Source organism: Strongylocentrotus purpuratus, unplaced genomic scaffold (assembly GCF_000002235.5).
Source record: "Strongylocentrotus purpuratus isolate Spur 01 unplaced genomic scaffold, Spur_5.0 spur5_scaffold_13, whole genome shotgun sequence".
In the NCBI taxonomy this organism is placed as follows: Eukaryota; Metazoa; Echinodermata; class Echinoidea; order Camarodonta; family Strongylocentrotidae; genus Strongylocentrotus; species Strongylocentrotus purpuratus.
Genome location: NW_022145598.1, coordinates 20125989 through 20149915, shown reverse-complemented (window position 1 = coordinate 20149915; position 23927 = coordinate 20125989). Strand labels below are relative to the sequence as shown.

At 36.3% G+C, this 23927-nt stretch overlaps 1 protein-coding gene across 2 annotated transcripts; it reads right to left on the bottom strand.

The window, feature by feature from the left end:
- Positions 1–4182: 4182 nt before the first annotated feature.
- LOC100888138 (regulator of telomere elongation helicase 1) lies at positions 4183–23652 on the bottom strand. Of its 2 annotated transcripts, XM_030983130.1 has the most exons (18): positions 23524–23652; positions 22211–22365; positions 20967–21052; positions 19984–20061; positions 19570–19647; positions 17554–17691; positions 16648–16763; positions 16398–16521; positions 15353–15554; positions 14486–14592; positions 13537–13575; positions 13066–13137; positions 12171–12263; positions 9892–9957; positions 8070–8148; positions 7154–7303; positions 6557–6619; positions 5537–5614 (listed from the first exon to the last, which is right to left on the bottom strand). In XM_030983130.1, exons 1-17 carry the CDS (start codon positions 23613–23615, stop codon positions 6594–6596), a joined length of 1701 nt encoding a protein of 566 aa, XP_030838990.1. In that variant the 5' UTR covers positions 23616–23652; the 3' UTR covers positions 5537–5614; positions 6557–6593. The 2 variants fall into 2 exon arrangements, with proteins under 2 accessions (XP_030838989.1, XP_030838990.1); XM_030983129.1 differs by lacking the exon at positions 6557–6619 and having other exon boundaries at positions 4183–5614.
- Positions 23653–23927: the final 275 nt, after the last annotated feature.

Sequence of the window (23927 nt, the reverse complement as noted above, 5' to 3'; positions counted from 1 at the left end):
GCTCGCGCCAGCTAAAAACTAAGTTATTCATATTTTTGTAAATTTGATGTGTTTTTAAATGTTTTTCGTAACTCAAGAATGAATGGTGGACTTGTTGAATTACGGCCTTTGTTATATAATTTTAGATGAAAGATTTAATGTGTCACATTCGCAAGAAACATAAATCGGGGCAGAATTTGTTTAAATATAAAACTTAATTATAGGGATACCGGTATATGAATAATTTAGTTGTTAATTATATATCAATCAAATTGCAAAGTTACACGCAACGTTGCTTTTAGATATCTAAACAACAATTATAATCAGAGGCAGCATAAATATTGTTTACTTGTTTTGTAAAAAAAGATAAGTTAACAAATATATATCTATTAAACATTTTTGTTGCCATAATTATGAACCGTATTGTACTGTGTTGATTGATGCAACTACATGCTCATTGAACTCATATTTTCTGTCTCAATATGTTGTAATAGCTAAATATTGCTAGCAATCATATGCAATAGCTTAGATAGAGTAGTAGAATATAGGCCTGCATATGTACCTATAATCTCTCACTCTCTCTCTCTCTCTCTCCCTTTTCATCTCCCCCTCTCTCTCTCTCCTTCCCCATTTGTTTGTGTCCATCTCTCTCTCTCTCTCTCTCTCTCTCTCTCCATGTTCCCTTCTCTATCTTATTTCCCCCTCCCTGTGCTATGTAGCCATTCTCATTATCCATCTTCTCTCTCGTGCAATCTTGATTCCTCAAACTTTGATCACAGAGCAAATATCACTCCAAAATATGACAAACAAGAAGTAGTCATTTTTGTTCATTTTTTTTAATTATTCAGTATTATTGATATAGGTCCATATGATGTAAAAGAAAATACACATGACAAACACTTTTTTCCTAAGTTGCACTTGTGTCATTATTCTGTGGAAAATAATGGCTATTTCGGTTACAATTTTCTGATCCCACATAGCTTCATGCAGCAGCCATAATTCAACTTTTATTCCACTAATTAGTTAAACCAAGCAACCCAACTTAATTTTTTGTTGGTTTAGCCTTTGAAATATTGTAGAGCAGGATGTTAATGTTAATCTCACAACATGTAACCATATACATTCATGTGAGGTTTATTTATGGTAAATATAGGCCTACGTACATTGGACAAACTCCTGTTTCTATTTGCAATGTATTTCATTGATTTATCATACATGTCATGAAGACACATGAATGGGTTAAATTAGACAGATAATAATAAAAGTGATAATAATATTAATGATAATAATAATAATAATATTTCTTAGAAAGTGCTTTACCCGTAACATTTACAACATAACAGATCAAGGCACGTAATACAGAATTAATACCACAGTCAATGAATGGATTTATTTACAATTACAGTACACATTCTCCACTCCCAATGACATTTGCATCATACCGGGTACCAATTTTATACTTGGATTGAGAGGATCGAGCAATGTAGATACATGCATTGTAAATTGATAGATCTCCAGTTTGTCACGTAATAAAGGTATATTATATATTTCACATATTAGATATGAAATCTCATGATTAATAATCTAAGTCTAACAAAGGTGCAGAACAATCAAACAGGCATTCATTTGTGTTTACAGCTCATACTATACAAAAGATAATGTTTCTTAAGCTATTATACTACATGTAGTTTGGTTGTAGCTATATAATTGTTATCCTCACAATTTCCATGGAAGAAAATCCAGATCATCTTCTGTTAGCATTTTATGCAAAAAAATAGTTTTGTTATTACATTTCTGATATATCACTAAATCTTCATACAAAATGTTATCCCTGGTATACAATAAAACAATATAATCCATTAGTACAACTTTGTAGAGAAATAATTATATGACTATGTTTCTTACTACATGTAAGCATTCAAACATTTCATAAAAGATCATTGCACTTATAATATAAGACAGTTATGTGTAGTAGATTTTCAAGATTTGTGCATTATCTTCACCTTTTGCTGAAACATTCTATATTTGTTTAAATCCAATTCTCTGTTATAGAGTAAATATCTAAATTTATCAATCTTACATTGTAAAATATCAGTTAATGTTTATCAATTTCCATTATTTCATCGTAATATTTTTGGTTGTAATGAAGTAAGCGGTTATTCTCCTGTAGTTACCTGACCACAATGCTTTTAGCATGGATAAATATTTTTCTTTTCCATATCTTTGACCCAATGGGCAATTTTTATTTGTATAATAAACACAACAATTTACATATTCATTTCATACAACCAATATCCAAACAATATTTGTATACATCATTGAAATCATGCTTCTCCATAAGCCATCTTAAAGTGAATCCATTTCTTTTTTTCCATTTATAACATAAATGTACAGTTCATCCTTAATATAATATGTCTTTATTATATATTTCTTTTTATGAAAAACAGGAAATATATAACTTTAGAAAAAATAGTTGTTGCTTCATAAGTACTATCATACAGTTTAATACATCATTTTTCCCTTCTTGAAAACCCAAAATCATATTTTGAGGGGTGAAATTAAGGCAGAAAGTAAGTGAAGATTACCACTCTCCTACATAAACCCCAATTCTTTAAAGTACCGGTTGTCACCCCAAGAATCAAAAATGTTTTGATTGATGCAAAATTCATATAATTGCAAAGGGGAAGCCTTACTGATCAAATATAACAACTTCCCCCTTCAAAATATATTTGGGGCCTGCAGTAATCATCTCTCAAAAAATGTTAATTTTGAGATCCAGATTTTCTGCCTTCAGCAGTCCTCCGTAGAGCGTCAAGATTTGTGACATCATATGCGAGACACAGCTAGCCACAAAATTGCATTTTACGCCTTTCCGAGATATCTATATGATTTTTCAGCAAATTCTTCATGATTTTCAAGAGAAATTCTTTCCATCCATATATAATTTGTCCATAATTATCAGTTGTCGTGAATTTTCTTCGGGTGCTCACTTTTAATAACTAAAATGTCAATTACAATAATGGATATTTATAACAACGGAGCTGGCATGTCATAGCTGGTTAATCATCATCATGATTTCAATAACATCTAAAGCAAGCACATTCGTAAATGGAGGTACAGTATGTCTACTGTCTAACTTCTATTTCAAAAAGGCAAGTGGTCTCGTCGGCTATCTTTGAAATATTTTAAATAACATTGCAGTTGTTGACTGAAAGATGAGGACATATATTTTTATGAAGAAATTCAAGGTTGTAATTTGGATATCAATTTTTTGAATTAACAGACACTTTATTGAACTATGAGCAGTGTAACCACAGTGTTATTGTTAAAGTTAGAGAGTAAAATGTATTCAAAGTAGTGGTGCTGTGATATATAATATATAATACAATCATTTCAGTAGTTAAAGTCTACGGTTTCCCTGAATTCATTTTATACTGAAGCTACATGTATGTTTCAAGGCTTTAGGGTACCCCTATTCTAGAGGGTGAACCGTGTCAACATTTATTAATATTCATAATAATAATAATATTTAGCTTTTATATAGCCTAATACAATGTCTCTAAGCACTTTACAAATATACTATTCAGCTTCTGTGGTGCAGTATCTTTGCACCTTCGTTTAAAGCTGAAGCCCCTTAATACAATGGATTCACAATCAACAGCGCCATCTAGCGACACCAGTGTTAAGTCAATTTTACGTGGTGCATTATGGGAAAAATCGACAAAAATATCAGCTGTGGCGCTGTATACCCTTGGAGATGAGATTTAATCAGAATTTTTGACATTTTGGGGTTTTGACATCCGAATTTAAAATAGAGTGTGCGCTGATATCAGCACAATCAATCCCATTGAATAAACTTTACACAGTTCGTTCCAGTTTGGTTATTCAATAAAATTTGGTATTTCGATCAGGGGCTAGAGTTTTTGCTGTGCTGCACTGGTTGAAAAATTGGCCTGTCTCAGATTTCCCCTTGGGTCGATGTTTATTGTGAATCCACCCATTATAGGATAGGGCAACCATTATCATATTGGTAGTATTTTAGCTGAGCTGCATATGTTTGTCAGCTACCCTAAACAATAGTCTCTGAACCTAAATTCTCTCTATCTCTATCTCTGAGTCTCTTCCTCTTTCTATCTCTTTCATCCTCTCTCTCTCTCTCTCTCTGCCTCCCCCTCCCTCTCTCTCTCTCTCTCTCTCTCTCTTTCTTTCTTTCTTTCTTTCTTTCTTTTTTTCTCTCTCTCTCTTTCTCTCTCTTCAAGCTACAAGGCACCATTAGTAAAGTTCATTGTACCTAGGCTACGCTGTATGCTTTGTAAGCTACTCTGATACAGGGTATTTGCACCTTCACTTCAAAGGAACGTGCCTTCACTGAAAAAATAGTGTCCCTTGAGGGAGAAGCAAGAATCCTTCTTAAAGTTGGCAGTACTTCAGCTAAGAAATATCAACTGTGTGTAAGCTGACTTTTCTTTAAAGTCTCTGCACCTTCTGTCCAAAATAAAGCACCATCATTCAAAGCAGATCCTCCTTTATAGTGAAAGGCACCTTCAGTCAAGACGACAGTACCTTAGCTGGTCAGTATGAAAAGTTTGTCAGCTAACTTTCTCCAGAGTCTCTGTACTGTACCTTCTCTCTAGAGCAAAGCACCATTAAGAAGGTGCAGGGCACCCTTAGTCATGTTGGCAATACCTTGCCCTTGGCTAAGAAATATATCTCTTTGTCGGCTACCTTTCTTTGGTTTTCTCTGAACCTGCACCTCATAAAAAAGCACCTTTTATTCGAAGAGAACCTTTATTATTGTGCTGGGCACCCTTACTACAGTTGGTATTACCTTGGCTAAGAAATACCAAATGTTTGTCAGTTACAACTTTTCATCATCTCTGCACCTTCACTCTAACTCTAACGCAAAGTACCATCAAGGAGATGCATGGCACCCTTCTTCAAGTTGGTGGTACCTTGGCTAAGAAACATCAACTCTTTGTCAGCTACCTTTCTCCAGAATCTCTGTGCCCTCAGTCCATAATGAAGCACCTTCATTGAGGTGCAAGGAACCCTTGTTTAAGTTGGTGGTACCATGGCTAAGAAATATCAACTCTTTGTCAGCTAACTTTCTCCAGAGTCTCTGCACCCTCAGTCCATAATGAAGCACCTTCATTGTGGTGCAAGGAACCCTTGTTCAAGTGGTCGGCACCATGATTCAGAAGGTCTACACCCTTACTAAGATGGGACTAAGAAATATCAACTCTTTGTCAGCTACCTTTCTCCAGAGTCTCTGCGCCCTCGGTCCATAATGAAGCACCTTTATTGAGGTGCAAGGAACCCTTGTTCAAGTGGTCGGCACCACGATTAAGAAGGTCGGCACCCTTACTAAGATGGGACTAAGAAATATCAACTCTTTGTCAGCTACCTTTCTCCAGAGTCTCTGCGCCTTCGGTCCATAATGAAGCACCTTCATTGAGGTGCAAGGAACCCTTGTTCAAGTGGTCGGCACCACGATTCAGAAGGTCTACACCCTTACTAAGATGGGACGTGCTGTTCAGATGACCGATGGTTGCGCTGCTGGAGGCACTACCTAGTCCGGAGCAGTGCCTTTTCGCTGCTTCACTCACAGTGTTTTGCTCAAAGTTCTTCTTGGCCTCTGTAAAAATGAGAAGAAGAAGCAGCAAAATCAAGGAACCAAGAAATAGCTGTGCAGTTTGATGACAGGATACAACCATTTACCGTTGTTATATGTGACTTTGCACTGAAATAAAATTTGAAGAAATGGGCTGATCTACTTGAATTTACAATTGTAATAGTATTAAAGTCTCTATGTATAGACAGTCCTTTGGTCCTCTTCTTTTTTTTTAGGTAAAATGTACCATTCACCTACAGTATTTGTTTCAAGCTAAAATTTCCAACATCAACCTTAAAAAAATGTACCTAGCATTCTATAGGTTAACAGTGAAAGCGTATGAAGAAAATAAGGGATAACATGAAACCTCATGCACAGTACCCATGATGCACTAGAGTTCTGTACGTACGCTCTTCTAAATGAGTGCAGAGTGGTGCATTTGACGATCCTACTCACAAATTATAAAGTGTTTTTTTGCTTCCAATAGCTCTTTGCATAAGTGATATGTGGAGCTCATTATTTAAATTTAGTATAGTGACATGGAATCCCAGACATACAAAGCAAAAAAAAATTGGCGATGGAACCCTTTAAAGCCCCTCTTAAAGTGTTGGGATCCCCGATTTCACCCGAAATTTGATGGCAAAATGTTACTTAAATTGTATCATAAATTCATAATGCGAAAGAGGATGTCATTTAAGACACACTTCTGCAAAGACAAATATTGATAAAAGAATACATAATTTGAGATTTCTGTTGTTTGTGGAAAACCTAAGTTTTGCATTCTTTCATCAATAATTGACTTCAAACACTTTTGTTTTGAAAATCCTTGCAAAAATGTGTCTTAAATGACATCCCCTTTCCCATTATGATACAGTTTAAGTGAAATTTTGCCATCAAATTGGGGGCTCCCAACACTTTAGAGGGGCTTTAATGTTTATTCTGTGTTTCTGAGGATTATAAATTCACCATTCTCTCCACCTTTTGTCAGTCATCACTCAGCAATTTAAGACTTATCAGTAGAGCTTCCTCCTACAATATTTCAAATCAATTCAATTCAATTTTATTCGTTCAAGTAAATAAATGGAAATGTTACACAGATTTTTTTACGAGGAATAAAAATACATTTATGAACAACTAAAACAGTAATAATAAATGATTAATATTCATAGACGTTGAAATCTTACACATTAAAGTAAAATTACCCATATAATTAGTACTAACAAACAGTAAAACAGGAAAGAGAGTAATAGAGGAAGAAGGACAGTAAATCGAGGTCGGGGGAGAAGGGAATGAGTCGGAAGAAGGGGAAGGATATAGAGAGAAAAGGAAAGTGAGCTGATGCCAGGTAATGAAAGGTTTAAATAAATGGAAATGTTACACAGGATTTTTTTACAAGGAATAAAAATACATATGAACAACTAATACAGTAATAATAAGTAATAATAAGACAGTAAATGGGAAGGATATAGAGGGAATGGGAAAAAAGAGCTGATGCGAGGTAACGAAAAGTTGTAAGAAGGGAGAATATCATGGAATGATCAAGGTGATAAATACAGCACATACCTTGTGGTTTTTGTGCCTTCTCTTCAGAGTCATCCGTCTTCTTCTTCTCGATGCTGTCCTCTGGTCTGTATCCGCATCCTTCTCCTGTTATCTCCTTACACAGCTCATCAAATCGCTTCTTGTGGCAGGGGCGTACAAAACTATAGAATTCTGAGAGACAGAAAGAGAGAGATAATGAGGATGTATGAATTGTATACGTTGTATGACGCTGCAAGAGTGTACTAGAATGGTAGAAAAGAGAGAGAAAGAGAGCGCAAGGAGCATCATGGCATGACATTTTTGTGCACTATATAAGAAGCCACCATCATTATATTATCATTTAAGAATCAAAACTATGCAAAATAAAACAGTAGGTGAAACAAAATCTTGGATTTAGCTCATGCTGCAATGACAGTTTAAACCTTTAGGTCAGTCAGGAACCCCATGACTTTTACCAGCCAATCGCCTGATTATCAAGATTTTTATGATTGGAAATCAAAATTTCATTATACAGTCTATTGGGGAAAATGAGTATGGTAAAACCTGTCACTCAACGATTTTTACTTTTTTGAGGCACTTCATGATAATTTTGAAGCACAATTTTTGTTTAGGGCTTCAATATTACACCATATCACAGACACTGATACCACGTAGGGCCATGCATCTCAGATTTGACATTGTTAAATGATGCCTTTAAAGCCTCACTGTACTACTTATAGCTACTTGCGCCCTCTATATAGCAAACCATGCCTAATTGGTGCCTGTTGGTCCCCCATGATCCCCTTTTTCTTATGTTAATTGAGAGCTGATTTGATGAGATAACCACCAGTGACCTTGCAGGGAGGTCTAATCCTCCCGGCCAAACTAGTGCAATCAGGCTTTAAGAGAAATTTGTGTCAACACCTTTCTACTGTGCACCTGCAAAGATCATACTTACTCCTGAAGAGATGATATTGAGTAGGGTCTTCTGTGAAGAGATCAGCTAGACCAGCTATCATCAGACCAAAGTCATTGTCCTGGATCACACGATAAACAAAGGATAAGTCATATTGAAGTAGTTACCCGAAGAAGAAAAAATGTTTTGAATTGATGAAAAATTCATATCATTGCGAAGGGGAAGCCTTACTGATCAAATTTAACAACTTCCCTCTTCAAAACATGTTTGGGGCCCGCAGTAATCATCTCTCAAAAATGTTAATTTGGAAATCCAGATTTTCTGCCTTCAGCGGTCCTCCGTAGAGCGTCAAGATTCGTGACGTCACATGCGAGACACAGCTAGCCACAAAATTGCATTTTACGCCTTTCCGTGATATCTATTTGATTTTTCTATCTTTCCAACCATATATAACTTGTCCATAATTATCAGTTGTCATGAATTTTCTTGGGTGACTACTTTAAAGCCCAAGTCCACTCCAAAAATAACTTACTTTCAATAGAAGCAGAAAAATCAGACTAACCAATCATAAAAAGTCCAAGCAAAATCGGATAGCGAATAAGAAAGTTATGAATTTTTAATGACATTAAAAACTTTGAAAATCACTAGACAAATTGGCAACTCACTCATGAGTCTGTTACGTCATGTCCTCACTATCCACTAATTATTTTATATTGATGATATAAATTTCCTATTTTCTCCTTAAGAATCTTATTTCTTCACACCAGCATCCAAGTTAGATTAATAGCAATATGTTTTTGTGTGGATGCACTAATATAGAGTATTTTTTCCCAGTTAAATCATGAAAAATGTGAATCTTGATAAACTATTTATATAAAAATCAATAATTATGAATATACAATATTCACAAAATAGTATAAATTCTTCAAAGTTCATAAAAGATTTTGTGAAATGTCTAAACGCAATATGATATAAATCATATAACCTAGGCAAACGCATGGGGTAATCAAGTTTTTGGGGAATAAAATGGGAAATTATTGGGATTAAACCATACAGAGCAATTGATAAATAGTGAGGACATGACGTCACAAACTGATAACCATCTTGGAAATTTGTGTTGCGATTCTCATAAAAATTCATAACTTTCTTTTAAGTTATCCGATTTTGCTCAAACTTTTTTTGATTTTTCTGCTTTGTCTGATTTTTTTGCTATTATTGAAAGTAAGTTATTTTTTGAGTGGACTTGTCCTTAAAGAGTATGCAAAAGGATTAGGAAAGGTCACATTGGTCAAAGCCTTTCATACTCCATTTATAACAATGTATACCCAGAGCTCAAAAATTAGCAGTTGCCCAGATGCTGTTGACAGTGAAGAGCCTTACAGAGCAAACTTAAAAGTTTGCCATTCTTGCCTACGGGGCAACTGAAAAATTCACTATTTCTATTATTCGTTTTATACAGAAAGTGATTGGACACAAGGAAGTACGTTTCAATGTATGTATGATTGTATCGAAAACTGACACATGAGAATGTACAAATGTATCAAATATTGCAGAAATAATTCCATTAACACATTTCATTACACACAACTTTAATACTACTGGTCGTGGGTTCGAACCCCGGCCGCGTCATACCAAAAGACGTTAAAAGACAGGAGTTGCTGCTACCTTGTTTGGCGCTCAACAATAAAGGGATAGAGCAACGTCGATCTGGCGCTGCTCAGTGGCTGCCGGGCTCACGATCAATTGGGCAAAAAGAATTTCCATTTTTGGATTAATTTAATAAAAATAAAATTTGGAGTGGACCATTAAAAGATTATTATTATTATTATTATTATTATCATCTCCACTTTTAATGTGTTCTTACCTTTTTGTATGATTGCATGACATTAGAGAACGCCTTGTAGTTTTCTTTACTCAGCCTCTTCTTCACCTGCGAAAAAAAAAATAAAAAATTAATAAATCTTTTAGTATACAGTTAAACATGCCTTAGCGACCACTTGTCTATAATAGTGGTCACCTTTATTGTCTCCCTCTGGGGAGAATGATGTGTTGCAGGACCTGTTTAGACAGACCACCCGTCCATAGTGGCCAGTTTTCCTGTTTCCCTTAGGTGGCCTTTATAGACAGGTTTAAATGTACCATAACATGCATCACTTTCTGCAGCACAACTGTCCTATGCATGAGAACGGCTGCAGCAAAAATAAGATTTTCACGAAAACTTGACACTTTCACTGGCCCGTTGGCCCTGGGCCAGTAAATCTTCATAGAAATGTTTTACTGTTAGATAGATAGATAGATAGATAGATAAATGGTATTTATTGATTCATTTCCATGTATCGCAGTTACAAGTAACTGAATTGTGCATGAATAAAACATTGATGGTGAAGACAATTATACATTTCAAGTGATATCACAGTAAAAAGTAACTGAATTGCACATGAGTAAATTGCTGGAAAAAAGCAAGTATACATTTTAAAATGCACACTACAATCTACATAATTATGAAGAGCGTGTATATACTATATACCATTAATCTTATACAATATTTCAATTTAAAAATTTGAGTTAAAAAGAAAGAGAGATGGGAAAGCAGGAGAGAGAGAAAAAAAGAGAGAAAGAGAGAGAGAAAGAGAATGAGAAAGAGAGAGAGAGAGGGGGGAGAAAGGGGACAGATGGACAGAGAGGGAAAACAGTTATGTACATGTTGATAGAATACAAAGATACATTGCAAGACAAATATGAATATTATAAGGTGAACATTAGAGATATTAAAATATAAATATAGATATATATATATGCATCGCATTCTTCATGTCATAAAAAATTCATTGACTAACTTGGTAAAAAAAATCAGACCTCAAATTTATGAATTAATTATATACTAAGGAATATGAAATTGTAATTTCTTTCAGAGTATATTAAATACAATCATAAAAAACTTTTGTTATACAAAAGGATCAAATCTGGGATTGGGGTATTCTGCATACGTTTAGTTTTGCACCTGGGTTCAGGGATCTTGTTAGTTCTTCGCAAAGTTCTATTGTGTGCTCTTTGGGGTATAAATTGTTTGAACTGGTCTGTGCATGAAAGAGTTTTTTTTAAAGAAGGTAACACATAAGTCATTTCGACGACTTTCCAATGTTTGTATTTTCGATTTAGTAAGAGCGTTTGCGTAACTATGATAATCCTTTCCAAAGATAATCCTCAATGCACGTTTTTGTAATCTTTCTATGCGTTGTTTTTGTGCACTAGTGAGACCTCCGCTCCAAACTTGAGTAGCATATTCAAGGATTGGGCGAATATAGCCAATAAAAATAGTAATCAGATCTTCATGTGAAAGACCGAACTTCCCCAAAGAACGGAACATATATAGTTTCGCATTCGCTCTTTTTTCAATATCTCTGACATGGGCTTCCCACTTCAAGTCGTTTTGTATCGTGACACCAAGTAAACTGTTTGCTCTTTCATTAGAATTTAATGAGAAAATTGTAAAGCAAAGTTTTTGTTGGGGTTGCAGGTGTTTACTTGTACATGTTTCTATGCAAGTCCATGATTTTTATGGGTTTTTATGGATTTAAAAAAAAAATGAAAAATGAAAAATTGTATTTTAAGAGGTGATATCGAATTATCATATTTCACTCTTAATATCGTACTAAAAATGATAATATCGTACTGGTTGGCATCTCTGCTGCAGTATACAGAAGCCATTATCATTTTTCTACCAATGGCAACCTTCATGACAATGCACACCACAAATATAAATGGAAAATGAAAGAGAAGTCAGGTGAAGGAATTATAGAAGGAAACTGGAAAGCAAAACAATGAGAAATAGGTAGGAAAATATTTTCATGTACATTTACATGGATATTTATATAAGTGGAGGAAAGGAGGGGGTTGAAAGTGATCTTCTTCTTCTCGAGTCACTATGCCACAACGTTCATTCTTGAAAGTGATTGAAAGATAAAAGAGAAAGAGAACAAGAAAACAATACAGGGTGGGGGGGGGGGGGAGATGAATTGATATACATAAATACATGTAGACTGAGAGAGATGTTGCAAAGAACAGGCAAGGATCAAACTATAGACAGATGTATAAAGAGATGGAAAGAGAGAAACAAGGAGAAGGTAGAGAAGAATGTCATACCTCCGTTACATAATCCTTGGCTGATACAAGACAAGCATTCCGTTGCCTCTTGGTGATGGAAGATGATGACTGGCCTCCAAACATACTTTGTTTCTGATCATATGCATGTGGATAATAATAATAATAATAATAATAATAATACATAACATTTATTAGGCGCTTAATACGGGTGTTTCTACTTTCTAAGTGCACCACTGTCTGACTTAAAATTACCAACCAAAACTTAATAACAAAACAATAATAAACACACAAAAATATAAACCTGTTTTTATTCAATAAATCATGCATATATAATAATAAACATAAAAATGAGATCAAACATAAGGTCAAACATAAGATCAAACAAACAAGCAATGGATGGGAACAATATCATACACAAATTAAAAATAACATGTAATCAGACTTTAGTTACAATGTATCAAATGTACATGCAGTTAGCAACTAAATTATTAATACCCCTTATAAATTCAATGTTTTTTGTGTTTTTCGTAACTCAAGAATGAAAGTTGGATTGAATTGGGGCATTTGAGGAATAGTTTTATATGTAAGATTTAATACTTGGCATTCTCAAGAAACATCAATGGGGAAAAATCAATTTTTGCCTTGATTAAAAAGTTACAAAACTTGGTAAGGGTATGAATAATTTAATTGTTAACTCTAGGTACTTTCAACAAAGACAACTACAAGAAGATGCATGAAAGTGGTATGAATGTTGCAGATAAGTCTAGTTCAAGTAACTCGGACACGCTTCCCAACTCTATGCTAGTACATACATGTACACTGTATGTTCCAAAATATCAGGAAATTAAACAAATCAACATATTTGACCTTGTGACTATTGCTAAAATTTCTTCCTAGATTTACCTTATTCAACCGATCTTCATTTAATACTTACAATGATGATTTTCTTCTTTTTCTTGGGATCATCTTGTCGCTTATTCATAGCATTGTCCTGATTTGATAAAGGCTGATTAAAAACAAACAAACAAACAAAAATATAGCTTACAATCTTATCAATAACTGCATTCTGGGCTCAAAATACCGCTGCCGATGAGATATTGAACAACAAAATATTGTTATTTCATACAGATTTTAAGAAATCCATTTTCATCAAACAATAAAATCTGAATTAAGCAACCGAGGTATTCATCTACAATGTTCGTTGACTAGCTGACGGTTCATCGAGAGCCCTGCTCACTTTAAAGGTTGGTGTATTTCACATAGTTCTAAAAGTTCCTACTAATTAACTTGAAAGACTTTCAAGCACAATATACTAGTACAATAACCATACATATTTATTGTACAAATATAACCTGTATGAGAAAATGTATTATATGAACATGTATACATGAACATGTATACTTACTATACTTGTAGGAATTGCAAAGTCATCCGATTTGGGTTTCTGGTAGGGAGAAAAAGTAACAAAAAAAGAAACAAGACAAGATGAATGTGACTGCATCTTCAATATTCTTTTGTTAAACTTAAAAACTGTTCAAATTTACATTAAGCTTACAATCACAACTTTGCACCGCACATGCATTAGTTTACTTGATTACTGTTACATAAAGACCTCAATTATTATTCTGACTATTTTCATGTAGACTAACCTGTGTGACATCTAAAACCAGTACTAGTACATGTACATGTATTATCTTAAGTTTTTATGTTTTCATGTTATAACAAGGCAAATCATAAAGTTGCCAATTTTGCACTGAATCAATTACAACTTTATGAAATCATTAACTTTCTTATCCTCCCTCAGACTTTCATGGGCCATATGAATTTATTAATGTATTTCATCCAAAATAAAAAAAAACATTTTGTTATGATCCTTGGTTAATGGATCTTTTTAGTGTAACTAATTTAATTAATGAATGGTTAAATCAAGATATTTTTGATTTTTTAATGAAATAAATGGGGAAAAAGACACATGTTACACAGGAAACAATGCACAAAATTGCCCTGATCCGTTTCTCTCACTATCTCTGTAATCAAAACCAACTAACAGCAGGTAAGACTTCCCTTGAAAAAAACAAATGAACAAACATTTACAAAGACCTATAACGAGGAGTACATCAAAACTAATAGCATTACAAAGTACAGTGAAACCTGTCTATAAAGACCACCTACAAAAAAGTGATCTTTATAGGCGGATGGTCTTTATGTACAGGTTCCTTTAGTTCATATTTCAATGAGAAATCTTTTTCAAGGGAAATAAAAAAAATATGGTCTTTCTATACAAGTGGTCACTAAAGCAGGTTTGACTGTACATGTATGTCTAAAGAGACAAAAACATTGTCATCTTGGTGTACCTCAGCATTATGTAGAGCATCGAGGAGAGTAAACCCGCTGGATGATGATGAGGGTGAAGGTCTCGCCTCCTCGTACATGATCTTCAGCTGAGCTTCTGACACATGGCCTAAATAATAATAATAATAATAATAATGATAATAGGTATTTCTATAGCGCCGTCTATCTAGAAATTCTATGCCGAGGCGCATTTATTATTACCCCGGCTTTAGCCTAGCTGCCATTACAGCGCTCCAGGATTTCAAGGAATTAATTCCTGCCAGGTACCCATTTACATCACCTGGGTTGAGTTGTGGCAAATGTAGATCAATGTCTTACATACTGTAAACTGCATACTGTATAGCGATATCATAAATTTGCGCATATCTATTGTTTTAGGAACTATTTTGTGATGATGTCATCATTACATTTTTAATATTCAAGCAATTCCATCCCTTCTTCAAAAAAAATTGTGTGTGCAGTTTCCTGCAATCCAAATAGTCATCTGTAGATCAGTAGATCTAGGCTTTAGTTAAACATAACTGGGGGGGGGGGGGTGTTTCACAAAGATCCTAAGTCAAACTTAACTCTAAGTTTGACTTAAATATTATTGAGAGCCATTTGTAGCCTTAAAATAAAATATATATAAAAGCAAAAATTCAAGTGTTTAAGACTTTTTATAAATTCCACATCAAGAGCGTGAAATCCCTGTTGGTATAAGAAAATTTTAATGATTTGAATCAACATTTTATGCTTTTTAAAATAACTTTTACAAAATATTTTGATAGATGCCAACGGCTTTCCATAATTGTTAAGTCCAACTTAGAGATAAGTTCAACTTAGGAGATTTGTGAAACACCCCCCAGATGTAATCAAAATATATGTCTTACTTCCATCTCTATTCCTCTTCAAGCTTGGTACATGAGCATCCACATGCTTGGCTGTCTGGTAGGAAACGTTCTTGAAGGAGGAGGAGGAGGAGGATGATGATGCTGCCCTGGCAACCTGTGACGGCCGGTCCAGAGATGTAGATGATGAAGATGCACTCGCTACGATTGGAGGTCTGTCAGACTTCAGCTTTGGTTTAGGCATCTGAAAGTTTTTCATGCAGAAATATACAGAGCAAAGTACACTAGAATCTCATTACAAATACATGTACAAATTTATAAAACAATTCTGTTAGATGATGAAGATGCGCTCGCTACGATTGGAACTTGAGCTCTGTCAGACTTCAGCTTCGGTTTAGGCATCTTAAAGTTTTTCATGCAGAAAGGTACAGAGCAAAGTACACTAGAATCTCAATACAAATATATTTTTATTGAAAAATTCTTGTTATAACTTTGTAAATTGTGCCTGTCCCAGTACTTTGTTTCCTATCATAGTTATTGCAACCTCCATAAAGAATTAAACAAAACTGAAGATTTTAGAAAACTACCTGCTACATGTATGTACAGGTGTATGTAACTAATAATCTGCACATTGATAGTTTTGAAAAAGCATGTACCTTTTTTGTCAATAAATGAAATTATTATATACATATATATAAGGCTTCCAAGTGGTACAATAAATCAGTGTATTCAATATCTTTAGCGCTGTACTTGGATGACTGACCAATATTGTTTTCGTATTGCTCAGTCATCCAGGAACTTCAACTATCGATATCGATATCACACGAAAATAAAGCCATATTTACCAAGGTAACTCAAATTTTGTTATTTCACTAGTCAGACTAATATAGATAATAATAATAATATTGTATGGCTTTGTTTTTGTGTGATACAAGAATATATTGCTCTCGCTAAGACAATATTAGACTCGTTTTTCACTCGACCAATATTGTCATAGCTCGAGCAATATACTCTTGTATCACACTCAAAGCCATCCAATATTATTTAAATATTCTATTGGGGAAGAAAAAAAACCTCTGTTACCTACCACTTTTTCACAAACTTTGAAGAAGTTCATGAGATCTCTGACACCTTGTCCAAACTTGTCGTAGACAGTGAGATGTGGCCTGACCCAGGAAGGCAGCTGGGCTCTGGCTTCGGAGTTGGTGAACCTGATGAAAAAGATAACAGCAGATATTCAAAAAGACCATACTAACTCTTATACACAGAGATTCGGTTTGAATTCACTTTAGATTTATGACTGTACTCTTAAGTTGTGAAGTTGGTGCAGTACGCACCTTGTATCGCAAAGGAGAATGGCTCCAAAGTCCTGCCGGTGTCTGATGACCCTACCGATAGCCTGGTTGACCGCTCTCGAGGCCTGCTGCCTGTACCACATCTGACCACTCAGACCCTGCCAAAGAAATGGGAGAAAGTGTTTTCAAACATGATCAACCTTTTTAATGGCTTCCATACAATTGCTTTCAAAATGCCATTGCATGACCAAAAGAAACTTTATATACAAGGGTGCTATAGGACGTTTGATGTCAGTTGGTCAAGGTCAATCAGAGTTGGATCTAATTTAAAAATATCAAGTTCAAGCTCAATTTTTAATAAAGTCCAATAACAGCATATACACATATAAATCAGAAATAAAGCACTGATGCAAATCATTATACATAGACTTAAGGGTACCACAAAAGACCAAGGCGGTCTTGGCAAGCTATTCCCCTTATGACCAAAAAGTTGAAATTGCTTGAAAGCAAGAGGAGAGTATATTTAGCCATTCAGTTGAATACATAAATATGCAAAACAAAACAATAACAAACAAAAGGAAAAATCATTAAAAGATTAAAAGATGTAATAAGACATAGAACAATCTATAAAAAAGAGAACGGCCAGTCAACCCTAAACGAATTTCGGAAAGAAACATTATACACATAGACTAAAATTTTCTTTAATTTTCTCTTAAATCTATTATTATAAAACAAGTGATGTGACTACGTTTGTTTGTCAGACAAAATGATGAAGCAAGATGAAAACAATTTCTTTTATCACTAACAAACAAAGCAATGAAATTTACATTTTAACACAGAGGAGAAGTTGTCAAAACAAATAAAAAGACAGAATATTTTCAAACTTACGGGGGGGGGGGGGGGGGGGGGGGGGGGAATGTAATAAAAAAATACAGGGAAGGCATGTACCTGAGGGTTTCTTCGCTTGGCTTCATCCAGATACTGCATCTTCAGCATGACCCTAGGGTCCTTCCTGGGTGGGAATGGTAGACCGGTGATGACCACCGCTCGACCGTTGTTATCAGCAAAGTCCAGACCTTCAGAAACCTGTTGACAAATAATTTGTGAGATGTTTCATGCTTTTGATGTAAAATGTGAAGGAGTATAATAGACTAGATGGAACTTCGACTGCGCGCAGTCGAAAGTGATGCCTCCGTCATAGAGCAATTTTACAAACCAAAACGGAAGAAATATTTCACATTCAAGTTCGGTTGTAATCCATAACAGGTTCTCAGAATATCGTGATTATACAAGCTATTTCCCATATACATGTATGACCCTTTGATCTTTGAACTCATGACCTCAAATGCAAAATACATATATATGCATGTCTTGAGTTTGATGGTAATCCATCCATCGGTTCTAATGATAATGCAATCACAAGCTATTTTTGCATACATAATGAGGCCCATGACCTTTGACCTTGACCCCAAAATCTAATCAATTCATTGGCTCTACAAGATACATACATAACCTAAGTTTGGCAGGAATCCATCAATCGGTTTTCTTGAGATAACGCGATCACAAGCTATTTTTGCATATTGAGCCCTGTGACCTTTGACCTCGTGACCCCAAAATGTAATCGGTTCATTGGCTCTGCAAGTTACATACATGACCAAAGTTTGGTAGGAATCCATCAGTCAGTTCTTGAGATAACATGATCACAAGCTTTTTTTGCATACATAATGAGCCCTGTGACCTTTGACCTCGTGACCCCAAAATCTAATCAGTTCATAGGCATCTGCAAGTTACATACATGACCAAAGTTTGGTAGGAATCCATCAGTCAGTTCTTGAGATAACGCGATCACAAGCTATTTTTGCATACATAATGAGCCCTGTGACCTTTGACCTCGTGACCCCAAAATCTAATCAGTTCATTGACTCTGCAAGTTACATACATGACCAAAGTTTGGTAGGAATCCATCAGTCGGTTCTTGACATAATGCGATCACAAGCTATTTTTGCATACATAATGAGCCCTGTGACCTTTGACCTTTGACCTCGTGACCCCAAAATCTAATCAGTTCATTGGCTCTGCAAGTTACATACATGACCAAAGTTTGGTAGGAATCCATCAGTCGGTTCTTGAGATAACGCGATCACGAGAGCGGGACGTACGTACGTACGTACAGACGTACGTACAGACGTACGGACGGACGGACAACCCGAAAACATAATGCCTCCGGCTACTTCGTAACGGAGGCATAAAAATAATTTCCACCGAAAAAGGTAGAACTTCAAATGCCCTCATATTTGAACTAAAAAACAGCAAAAGGTTGTAGACCACAACTTTCATGCTAACTGTTTTAGTTCCATATACACATATGTGTGTACTGTGCGTGTGACTATACAATACGTATGCTACATGATCAACCTTTTTAATGGCTTCCATACAACTGCTTTCACATTGCCATTGCATGACCAGAAACAACTTTATATTCAAGGGTGCTATAAAAACTTTTGTTTATCATGGACATACTGGCTTGAGGTCATTCTGTATTGCATGTCATGGAGAAGATGGGTTATTTTAATAGACCAGTCATTTAGACAACCAAGGAAGTTTAACTAGAAAGACCAACTGGCTACAGTGACCACTTTTACTGCTTCACTAAGGTGGCCTTTACAGACAGGTTTCAATCTTTTACATTAAAGGGAGTGTTTCATGACGAGACTGTGTCTTTCCCGTGGCCCTACTCGGGGCCAATCGGGTATAATACGACTATGGAGGGCGCGACTGCAGCATTCATGTGCGTGCAACATACATGTTAAACGGAAGTGTAGGTGAACTTTGGTCTGTTTCGCGAACGCTAGCGCGCTGACCCAGTTAATCTAGTCCATTCGTTTAGTGTAGTTGTCCAAAAGATGACGTAGATGGCGTTAACCAGTACTTGCCATGCTACACTCCCTTTAACATGGAACGTACCTTTCCTCTGCAGACGGCAAAGAAAGCTGCACCATTGAGGGTGGGGTCTCGGACTCGCTCGTAGAACGACTCCATGGCCTGCAACATAAAGAGTAAAGAAATTTAGAACAAAAATTTACACAAAATATTGATTAACAGGGAATTTGGAGAAAAAAAGATAACCCATCAAAATACCAACAGATAAACAATTATATTTACTGCAAAATGTTTAGCTGTTTAATAAGATATAGCCTCTGTTAGAAGTGCGTGAAATGACTTGACCTTTCTAACATGACGGTCAATAACAGACATAAAACGAATCAGGACCAGGCCATATCTACTATCTTGTAAACATTCACACCCAACTTGGATTCAATTAATTCCATCGATCACCAATCTAGAAAAAAGATAGGGAAATCAAATATTTCTTCCTACCTCTTTAAAGTCTCTCTTTCCCCTGGGTTCGATGAACATTTCTTTGTATTGAGTGATTCTGTTGCTTACACCAGATTCCTGAGAGTAGAGAGAGACAGAGAGAGAGAGAGAAGAGAGAGAGAGGATGAAAGAGATAAAAAGAGGGAGAGAGAGAGAGAGAGAGATGACAGAGAAAGAGAGAGAGAGAGAGAGGATGAAAGATATACAAAGAGGAGAGAGAGAGAGAGAGAGATAGAAAAGAGAAGAAAAGAGAAAAGAGAGAGGAGAGAGAGAGAGAGAGAGAGAGAGAGAGTGAGAACAAATTAGGAACAATAAATATGGCAAAATTAATAATTGTAACAACAAAAGTAAATGGTCATAATAGAGAAGTGTATTGAATTTGAATCAATTGAGTATTGAGTGATTCTGTTGCTTACAGTACATCAGATTCCTGAAAGAGAGGGAAAAGAATATGAACAATAGATATTTGCAAAAAGAAAAGAAAAAAAGATGGTTAAAATGGATAAGGATGGAATTTTATATTAATATTAAAACTTCCTTTTAATGAACATGGAAGATGAAATTATCTGTTGAAGAATTTTATGCAATATACATATAGTAATGCCCTGCCAGAATCGTTCCTGTTTCAGTTGCTTTTCTTCAAAATCTTTGCTTACTACACATTTCTCTTGTTACCAGCATTACATGGACACCATATTCATATAACATTACATTAAGTTTGGGTCCATAATATTGATTCACCATGGTGCTTGAGTACTTCTGAAGATAGTTGGCTATGCTTTTTATTCAAACTAAATTTGAGCAAACATTGTTACAGTTGATAGGAGACATAGTTTCTCACTTCTGGCATGTCACAAAAATCGGCCCAACTTTCTGGACAGACCAATATACAAGTGTGCAGTGCTGATCCAACCTATCCAACACCTGGGTGAAGAGAAGCAAGGAAGATAAAATGCTTGATGGAATAATATCTATTGACTCACCTGCCAGATCTCTATAGCATGATTCATGACAGGGTAGGATGGAAAGAAGACTAGCAGACCATTGGGAACCATACGGGCAAAGTTAACTGTCAGGAAAGAACGCAAGAATATTATGAAGATGAATCAGATATTTGGATGAGGCTAAAGAAATTTGATTGGTTGATTTTCATGTTTTAACAAAATCTTTTAAAGCCTCCCCTCTCACTCTTCCTCTCTGCTCCCATCCCTTATTGTCCAAGACTCTCTTGCTCTTCCTCTTTATCTCTGTTTTCTCCTTCCTAATGTTTTATAATCCTATCCATTTTATTCTTCTTGCTTTATTTTCCTCCAACTCCTTCTCTCTTCCTCTCTCTATATTTCCACCCACCCTTTCTCTGACTATCTATCTGTCTCTCTCTCTCTCTTCACTAAGGCTCCTTTTCTCTCTTAATATCTCCACTCTCCCATCCCCTGTTTTTCCCCCATCCTCTCCTCTTCTTTCAGTTTCCCTGCTCTTTCTCTCTTCTCTTTTGTTAACTCCCTTTTCCTCCACTTTTGCACACATCATCTCTTCCTTCATCTCCCTCCTCATCTTTTAGTTCCATATTTTCTTGTCTACAACTCACTTGTTCTCTACCTCCCCCCCCCCCCCCTCCCCTCCCCCACCCACTCTCTCTCTCTCTCTCTCTCTCTCCGCTTCTCTTTCTCTCTCCCTCTTTCTCTCTCCTCCCTCTTTCTCTCTCCCTCCCTCATCCTTCTCTCCCTTCCTCTCTCTCCCATTCTCTCTCTCGCTCGCCCCTCTCTCCCCTCTCTCCCCCTCCCTCCTTCCCCCACCCTCCCTCCTCACTCCCTCCCTATCCCCTCCCTATCCCCTCCCTATCCCCTCTCTCCCTCCCTCCCCCCCCCCCCCCCCCCCCCCCCCCCCCCGCCCACTCTCTCTCTCTCTCTCTCTCTCTCTGCTTCTCTTTCTCTCTCCCTCTTTCTCTCTCCCTCCCTCATCCTTCTCTCCCTTTCTCTCTCTCCCATTCTCTCTCTCGCTCTCCCCTCTCTCCCCCTCCCTCCTTCCCCCACCCTCCCTCCTCACTCCCTCCCTCTCCCCTCCCTATCCCCTCTCTCCCTCCCTCCCTCCCTCCCTCCCTCCCACCCATCCTCCCTCCCTCCCTCCCTCCCTCCCTCCCTCCCTCCCTCCCTCCCTCCCTCCCTCCCTCCCTCCCTCCCTCCCTCCCTCCCTCCCTCCCTCCCTCCCTCCTGCATCCATACCATACCTATTGCATTTCCCAGTGAGAGTACATACTCCTTCTTGAACCTGGTCTGGTAGGAGGAGTTGAGAACTGTTCCATCGGGTCCCTTCGTCATCACACCTACCACCATTTGATGCTTGTCAATCACGTGAGGGTTCTCCAGCTGAATTGGGAAATCTCTACACAGTGCCAACAAAACAAAATAAAACAATCAACAGCCATCATTTGATTCTGATAGCAGAAATTATTATGGTTCGTATTATGCTGCCGTAAACCACTGCAGTTTTTTTTTAAAGGCTAAGTCCACTCCAAAAAAAAATTGCTTTTAATAGATGCAGAAAAACAAGATAAACAGAGCAAACAAAAATTGGGGAAAATCGGATTACTAATAAGTTATGAATTTTTGAAAAAGAATGGAAAACTATGGAACAATGGAAATCACTACACAAATTGCAAATTTGGTTATCAGTTTGTGATGTCATTGCCTCACTGTTTATCAATTGCTTTATATATTTTGCTCCCACTAATTTTCCTTTTCATCCCTCAAAACTTAATTTCCCCATGCATTTGCCCAGGTTATATGGTTTGTATCATATTGCATGCACGACATTTCACAAAATCTTTTATGAACTTTGAAGAATTGGTACTATTTTCTGTATATTGTATTTTCATAATTATTGATTTTTATATGAATAGTTTATCAAAATTAAAATTTGTCATGATTTAACTGAAAAAATTACTCTATATTAGTGCATCCACACAAAAACATATTACTATCGATATAGCTTGGATGCTGGTGTGAGGAAATGAGATTCTTAGGGGGGGGGGGGGGGGGGAAGGGGAAATTTATATTAACAATATAAAGAAAACAATTAGTGGATCGTGAGGCAATGACATCACAGACTCATGAGTGAGTTGCCTATTTGTCTTGTGATTTTCAAAGTTCTTCATGTCATTAAATAATCATAACTTTCTTATTAGTTATCCGATTTTGCTCAAACATTTTTGATTGGTTTGTCCAATTTTTCTGCTTGCTTTTTCTGCTAATGGAAGTAGGTTATTTTTGGAGTGGACGTGCCCTTTAAGCACATTGCATTACCGGTAAACATTTTGTATCTTTACTTTGAAGAATATCATGGAAAATAAATACTTATAAAGGATTGAACTTCAAATGCCTGACCAGTCAAAATATGACAAGGAATAGTTAAATAGTTTGGACCAAACATTTGTGCGTGGTCAGAATAATGGAACGAACACCTTGTGAAAACAACTCCTACATGCTGAAATACCTACATGCAATTACACACAATATCTGAATCTATCTTGGGTGTACTTACATACTAAGTTCAGATTTAAATGAGTTCAGTGGGGCTAACGTTCCTGAAGTTAGGATGATGGAACGAACGCCTTGTGAATACAACTCCTGCATGCTAAAACCTGGACTGAAACACCAGTAGCTTAACACAAAACCTGGAAGGCAAAAATAAACAAAACACATGACCATCATAGTAACATTGTAACATTTTTCACTTCATCTATTCCTTTAAAGCGGGACTGCACTCCTTGTAGCTACTTGCGCCCTCTATACAGCCAACATTGTCTAAGAGGTACCTGTTGATCCCCATGGTCCCCTTTTTTAATGTTAATTGAGAGCTGATTTGATGAGATAACCACCTGCCGGTGACCACGCAGGGAGGTCCAATCCCTCCAGGCCAAACTAAAGCAGATAGGCTTTAAATAC

Bases quoted from the DNA above. Each gene is read 5' to 3' on its own strand.
- LOC100888138 (XM_030983129.1), bottom strand. From the start codon at position 23,615: ATGCAGGAGTTGTATTCACAAGGCGTTCGTTCCATCATCCTAACTTCA. The intron at 14,593-15,352 runs GTAAGACATATA...ATTATTATTTAG, and splicing joins GAAGAGGAATAGAGATGGAA to GCCATGTGTCAGAAGCTCAG. The intron at 9,958-12,170 runs GTATGACATTCT...TTTTTTTCGCAG, and splicing joins CCAAGGATTATGTAACGGAG to GTGAAGAAGAGGCTGAGTAA.